The following is a 7,657-nucleotide window of genomic DNA, read 5'->3' on the forward strand; positions in this document are numbered from 1 at the left end:
ATAACCCATTTTAGCAATAAAATGAGACCGTACTGTGTAAAACTTGTTTTTTACCTTGGGCGTGGTTCTGTTTGATTTCCTGAAAAGTCCTGCCGCCAATGCTGCTAGTCCTTTACATGTTTACCCGGTCATACTCGTGGGCGATAAAAAAGAAAATCGTGTGCCCAGGATGGAAAATGAGTAAAACAGATGACAGGAAATTATCTCTGTAACTTAACATCAGAAGGACTGATTGCACAGACAAGTTTACAGGACCTTTTGAAACGAGGAGGCTGCTCTCACGGCCCCTGTATTTCTACTTCCTGTCCCAGATCAGGAGCATAAATGCACCGAAAAACTGGAAGATCAGTTCAGGTTCACACACAGGTTTTAGACTAGAAAACGGTGGTGGGAAACTAATCTCGGTCATTTCCTTTGACCCTCAGCGCTGTTGCTTTGCATCGGCCCCCTCTGGTACCTGTCACCTGTAACGTGGGTCAGTAGCCCTCTTTCTTGTAAATAAAGCAAATTAAGTGCCTAGCACAAAATATGGATTCAGGAACAACACATAAGACTGTTTTCATTTATTTGAATCTCTTTTAAGCAGATAGTGTGACACAATTTGTGTCTGAATTTTTGACCAGTAGAGCTTAAAAGTGGCTTTCATGGACAGAATTACAGTTTTCGTTCTTTTTTTTTTTTTTTTTTTGGCATTTATGTTAATATTTAGCAAAAGTTAGCTCAGTTACAATGACTACACAGTAATTTGGAGGCTGTCACAGCTGGCATTACAGAATTATCCACCATTAACAAACTGATATACCTCTCAGAAATAAAATGGTTTTGGAACCCTAGACTCTGATTTTTCTAAGGCAGGCAAAAGCAAGCAATAAACTCCATTAATTCCTGCACACGTATGTTTTTCACAAGCACATGGGTCATTCAGAGGGAGGGCCCAGCTCCCACCATATGGTACAAACTGTGTAACTCTTGTGGAGAACAATTGCTACTGGTCCCCTCTTCAAACTGCAAGCCCAACACATATGGAACCATATTTCAGGGCCTGCAAATGAGTCAGCTCAAGAAACTCTCCTTCCCTCACCCCCTTCCTCTGAGAGGCCCTGGATTAAATTCATCAGCAAATGGAGTGAGTTTCTTTGACAGGCCCTGGGACCTTGGGTGGAGATTAACAGTACAACCAGTTAGAGGATCAACAGTTATGATTTCTGTGACTGAGTACTACCATTAAAAAGCTTCTGGTCACATAAAAGTGACCCCATATGATAGTGCCAACCTTAATGTCAAATCATGCATACACTCTCTAGTAAGTTTTCCTTTGCTGCCTTTTTAAAAGTAGTCTTGGGCCCCCAGAGGTATCATGGCAGATTTGAAAATGTCTAGAATATAATTTAGTCTACATGGTGCATTGGAGGAAGTTACTGACCATTGTCCTATATTCAGAAAGTGAGTCGTTTCCTGAATCTAGGCAGGAATTTTAGCATATATGTGCAGACAAGCATTTTGTCACTAAGGAACCACTTTTCTAATAAGAGACGAACCCAAGAGTTGTTGATCATAGCTTGAAACTGGCTGTTTTAAGGGCTTTAGGAAAATAAAGATATTTATTCCTCGATGATGATGAATCCTGGCAGAAGAAAGGGCTTCAGAAAGACCAAGTTTGAACTTCTCTTGGGGAGCCCTGGCATGGCTTCTGTAAGAGACATGAGTGCCAGGAAGTCCCCAGGCATTTCAGCGTGTGCTGCTCAGCAGGGAGTCTTGAACTCTAAGCCCAATCTTACTGACAGGAAAACACCAAAGTTAAATTTCCCACGTTGTATTCCCCCCAAATCACATGTCACAACCATGCCTCACAGTTGCCTCTAATGACCTTCTGACATAAGTCGGTTTTTACTAGCACGTGGCCACCTCCTTCCCCAAAATGGCTCCTGAGATGCCACCGAAATATCCCAGGAAGGCGAGAGAAAAAGAGAAGATGATGTGGGAGAGGAAAGAGAACACTGTACGGAGAAAATGTGAAGCCAGCCAATCAATATTTACCCTCAGAAGAGGGTGTGTGTGCGTGTGTGTGTGTGTGTGTGTGTGTCTGCGCGTGAGAGAGAGAGCGCGCGCACACGGGTGCACGGCTGAGTGTTAGCCAAGGCGCAGGGAGAGGGGCTCGAAAGTCATCGTGAGCGAGGAGCTGTTGATTGTTTTCTGGTTGAGAGAAGAGGTGATGATAAGGCTGGGATACAGTGCGCGCCGGGCCGGGCGGAGCGACAGCTGTATGCTAATACTCGCAGAAACCAGCCTCCGCGTCCCCCATTAAAGCAGGCGGCCAGGAGGCCACACATCACTGAACAAATAGGCTCTCTCTAGACAAATAAAATAACACACGTTGGCCTGCGGGGAGTGGGGAGAGCCAGAGGGGGAGAGGAGCGGGAGGAGAGGGTGGGAGGGGGAGGGAGAGGAGGGGAGAGAGGGAGCCCCTGAAGGAGAGAGGATGGACGGGGAGAGAGGGGAGGGGAGACGAGGTGATGGGGGGCAGGGAGGGAGACCAGGGAAAAGAATGAGAGGGACAGTCCGAGGGGGAGAGGGTCGGGGGTGGGCGAGACCGTGAGGAGGAGAGAGATGGGGGAGTGAAACATGCGAAGAGAGAGGGAGAGGTGGGACGGGGTGGGCAGAGAGGGGCAGGGGAGAAAGAAGGGAGCGCCCGGGAAGGAGGAGAGGAGGGTGGGGGAGGGAAGGTGGGAGAGAGAAGGAGGCGGGCGGGGGGGGGGGGCCGGCAGAGAAGGAGGGCGAGAGGAGGAACACGGACACCTAAACCCAACAGCAGCAGCAGGACGGACGGAGTTGGGGGGTGGGGGTGGGAACAGAGGCCCAGGCGGACAGCGCGACTCTCCAGCCCCTGGGCGTCTGGCTGCCTCTCTGTCCGCCCCCCGGGGCTGGCGAGGACTGGGGACGTTCCGAGTCGCCGTGGCCTTTCTGGTCAGTTTTGCTGGGGCTTCGTCGCTGCCTTTCCTGAGACTGGGGCGCGCGGGGAGCCGGGCCGCCCCTCACAGGTGGGAGCCGCCCCCTGCGCGCCCCACGCTCGGGGCCCTCCCGCTCCGCTCGGTGCCCTCCCAGCTCTTCCTGGCCTCATCTTCTGCTTAGGACTTTCCCACACTTCCTGGCTTCTCCTTCGCCCGCTTTGGCCAACATCGCCCTTTCCGTCGCCCGGCCCGGGGACTGTCCGGCCCGCCTCCCCTGCCCGGCCCGCGACAGTCCCACCCGAGGCGAAAACAAACAGCCCCGAGGGCACTTCAAGGAGCGTGCGGAGGCCCGACGGCACACTCGGGAGGATGAAAGGGGGCGGCCGGCCACCCCGTGGGCCCCGGCGAATAATGGGCGCGCAGCAGATTGCCGGGGGCACTTGAAACTCGAGGGGAGGGAACTGCTGGAGCGCGGTCCCTCCCCGCGCCCGGCGGACGGCGCAGCCTCGCGGATTCGCCGTCGTCTGCCCTCTTTCATGCGCTCTCCTTTTGTGTGGAATTATTTAAACGGGAGATCCATGGCAGCTTTATGCTAATGTGCCGAACAAAGGCGACGGCCCGCCGGCGGGGGCCCGGAAGGTGCCTGGAGGCCGGAGCGGGACGGGCGGGGAGGCAGCGGGCTGCGCGTGGCTCTCGCGTGCCCTGGGGCCAGACACGGCCGCCCCTCATTCCTGCAAACACAAAGCCTCTCCGGCTCGGGCCGGCGCGCGCGGCGCACGGGGAGCTGGGCCCCTCCGGGACCTGACGGCGGGCTCTGCGCCTGGAACGCTTGGTCCAGGCCCGGCCGTGGCTCGCGGGCCGGGAGGGCCTCTGCGAATCCGGCAGAGGCGTCCGCAGCCGGCCCGGGAAGGCGCTGGGGGCGCTGACCACTCCCTCTCGCGCCTCCCGAGCGTCTCCAAACGCGCCGCGCGCCGCGGGGTGAGACTGCGGACCCTCCTGTCCTCTCCTCTTAGGAGCTTAGGGGCTGCCTAGTCCCGGCGACATCCCACAGGGCAATTCCTGAGCCGAAATTCCTCGCTCTGGCGCTTATCTCCAAGCTTTGCGCTTCCAGCAACTCCCTGGCGCTAAACTCGGGAGCCGAGGGTCACAGTGAACCCCACTGCGTTCCCCGACGGCAACCTAGGACTCCAGGACAGGAGATCTTAGAGCGGCCGCGGCCTCCAGCTCTGCAGCGGTCAGAGGAAGAATCCACCGCGGGGTCCGCAAGCACGAGGGCCGAAGAGGCCTCTGGATTTTTCCCAAGCGCCGGCCAGGACCCCACAGGAAGGGGAGGAGTCGCTTGGGGCCTGGGAAGGACACTTCGGGACCCTGCCTGGGATCCCTCTGCTCGCCTCCTCCCGTGAAACTCCCCAGGAGGGGGCAAGTCAGCGCTCAGTGTTTCCCCAGCCCAACTCCACGCGGCCCCTATCCGGAATCGCAATGCGCAAAGGCCCGCCGCCGCGGCGCAGCGTGGTAGCGCTTCGCTCTCTTCCAAGAGGAAGGAAAATATCTCGACTCACTGTCCAAATGCCCGCGGGCGGGCAGGTTCTGAGAAATAAAATCACGCAGAAGACGCAAACCCACGGCCGGGTGCAAGGGTGCACGTCCTTGGAGGTTGCCGGTGCGTTCGTGAGCGCAGCCTAATTCTTCCTCAGCCCTGGGTTATGAAATTAGTTTCTAATACTCGGACCTTTCAAGTTTCCATTTGTTTTTGACGGTACCTGTCTGAAAGCAGATTTCATTTTCGCTGGCCAGACTAGAAACCACAAAGAAAAAGAAATGGATCCATTGAATCTCAGTATTTCAATAGTGTTCAATAGATTCTCCTGGCTTAATTCAGAGCCCTATTTGAATTTGCTGCATTCAGGCAGGGGTTTTGTTTTGTTTTGTTTTTAGCCTCCCACCCCCGCCCTCTTTACAATTATGGGTGTTGTTATTTTTAAAGGATTCACAAGGTGACTAACTCTCCCTGTTATCTGTTGAATGAAAGGAGTGTTACACATGTAAGACCAAATACCCCGCCGTCAGTTGGGGATGGCGGGCTGAGCCCCCGCCCTATTATTCCACAATCCAGATGGGATTCGTGATTAGAAAATAAAATTGGCCAAAGCTGTCCCGGAATCCCCTTCCCACTTCTAATTTCATCAGCAGTATCAATCAGCGCTCAAAAGAGCAAGGAAATAACGTCAGTTACTTTTAGACTGAAAGATATATATAAATTTTAGATAAACTCGTTTTAGAATTTCTAACTTTTTTCAGGACTAGCATTCATCGTAGTTAGCATTTTTAAAACGATGAGAGTTTTCAAAATATCTTCCATTATGTGTATTCTTCTCGTTTCAGTCTGTGAGTTAAAAAAATTACAAACATAAAATCACCAAATGTTTTCCCCTTGATTAGTCAACTTGATTAACCCCTTGATTAACTAATTCTAACAACTGTCCCCATTACAACTTATTACTCATGTGGACTTTTTTTTTTTTAATCTTTCATTTCCACGCCAGGGTATTTTCACAGGGAAAATCCAAAACAATGAAATACCTTCAGTGGAATCAGACGTAAGCAAAACTCAGCAAAGTCTATCTGAGTGCACAGAGCTTTTCAGAAAAGTGTTCGTTTCCTTCTCTTTCAATAAAGTGACATCTTCTTCACAACATATGACATTTTCTGTGGTTTTGCAATTTGTTCCCTAGTGATGGGCGATCAGGGCCACTACGCACTCTTGGGGTTCTGCCCCCATCCCCCGGAGATTCTGCCTTTTGTGTTTCCTTGGGGCAGGGCTGGGAAGAGGTTGGAGGCAAAGGGCCCGGTCTGGGGTCCAATCGGGGTGGCAGGGCTGGGGGGTGGATTTTCACTGTTGTCTTTTCCTGGTGGCACCGGGGGGGGGGGCGGGGGGAGGCGGCCTGTCCTCTCCGAGGCCGCAGTCTGCCTCAGAGGACAGATTGCCCCCCTCTCCCCCCGGCCGGCAGCACGCGCCTCCTTTGAGTCCAGATTGGCCGCGACCGGCGCTCAATAGCGGGAGGTTAATTTCCTTCACAAAGGTGAAGGGGGCACGGCTCCGGGGGGCCCCGCGCCCAGACAGGCGGCCCCTTTATTCCGAGGCGCCTTGATTGGAGCCCTTGATTTAGCATCTGATGTCAACCGACAGACAAAATGCCCGCTCGGAATGAAAATGCATGAGGCCGTGCAAGGAGAGCGGAAACCAACTTCACTGGGGCGCACGCGGCTGGCCGCGCGTTTCGGGATTTGGCCAAGTCCACCCGAATCAACCCGGCCCTGGGCGGCGCGGAGGCTCCGAGCAGCCTGGACCGGGCCCCTCCAACGATGCCAATGCCGGAGCCTCCGGGAACTTTAAAAAAAAAGTTCAGAAATTCAAGGTTTTTGGAACACAGCCCAGCCTGCCCCCTCCCCCATCCAGCGCTGCGTCTGCTGGCGATTGAAGAAGTGAGGTGCCAACTGTTTCTCAAACTCGAGAGGAACCTTCCCGAGGCCCGAGAGTGCGCAGCGGCTGCGGACACAAACATCGCCCTCAGCTGCTGCCAGAAGGCCAGACCCTCCACCCAAACTTGGAACTCCAGGGTCCCATTTTCGTTTAGACCCTGGGTCCCCCGGCCCATCAGTCCGAGGCCCGGGCGGGGCTCTGGGCGGCCCGGGCTTTGCAGCTATTTTCGATTCCGGATTATTTCCCAAACACCAGGAGGAGTTCCTGCGCCTCCCCCAACCCCACTCCCGCCCCGGCCGCCTAACTCAGATCTCCCCCGCGCCTGCTGCTGCCCACCGCCGCCCCTACCCAATCAGCGAGCACAACTTCCCCCTCCGCTTCGGCTCGCGGATTGAACCCTCCTGACATATTTGGGGCCATTCTTCTCCTTTGTTGCTATTTTGCTCGCGACCCGCGGGTAATCCCAGCGCGGGAGGGGGGCGAGCATTGTCGTGCTGATGGACGGGCCCATTTGGCGGCTCCGCGCCCCCGGGAGGAGAGACACAAAGCCCAGGCACGTGCGCCTCCCCATAGAGGAGCAGCCGACCGTGAAGGGAGGCGGGGCCGGGCGTGTGCCTGGGCCGGGCGGGGCGGTGGCGCCGGGCGGGGCGGCGGCGAGGCGCGCGCGGGGGCCCCGCGCCCTCAGGTACATCTGCCGCACCTACCGGGCGACCCCCGAGTCCCGGCCCCCTCTTGGCCGCCGCGTCGCCCTCCCAACCCGACCGGGCGGAGGAGCTGCGGACGCGCTGATTGGCTCCGGGGGAAGCGGGAGGCGAGAACAATGGCCCCCTCCCCCAGTTAAAAGGGAGCGGCTCCCGGGCCCGGGGATAGGGACGCGCGTGCAGGGCGCAGAGCCGGGCCGAGCCGCCGCCGGCGCCACGCGAGTCCCGCCGCCGTCGCCGCCGCGCCCGGGCCATGGGCCGAGGGCACTGAGGGCCGCCGGGGCCGAGCGCGAAGGTGGGACCGAGCCAGCGCCTCGCCCTCGCCCTCGCGCCGCGCCAACATGCCCCGCGGCTTTCTGGTGAAGCGCAGCAAGAAGTCCACGCCCGTGTCCTACCGGGTCCGCGGCGGCGAGGACGGCGACCGCGCGCTGCTGCTCTCGCCGGGCTGCGGGGGCGCCCGCGCCTCGCCCCCGGCGCCGAGCCCCGGGCCGGGCCCTCTGCCGCCGCCGCCCGCCGAGCGCGCCCAT

General features: G+C 56.8%; 1 protein-coding gene across 1 annotated transcript in view; it reads left to right on the forward strand.

Moving 5' to 3' along the window:
• The first annotated feature begins 7,471 nt into the window (after nt 1-7,471).
• The window catches only part of INSM1 (INSM transcriptional repressor 1), a 1,934-nt gene continuing 1,748 nt past the window's right edge, over nt 7,472-7,657 (forward strand). Inside the window, exon 1 of the mRNA XM_027118321.1 lies at nt 7,472-7,657. Within this exon, the coding sequence (XP_026974122.1) occupies nt 7,472-7,657 (186 nt within the window).

The sequence above is a fragment of the Aethalodelphis obliquidens genome, unplaced genomic scaffold (assembly GCF_003676395.1).
Source record: "Aethalodelphis obliquidens isolate GAN/ISIS:26980383/991018 unplaced genomic scaffold, ASM367639v1 scaffold18, whole genome shotgun sequence".
NCBI classification, from domain to species: Eukaryota; Metazoa; Chordata; class Mammalia; order Artiodactyla; family Delphinidae; genus Aethalodelphis; species Aethalodelphis obliquidens.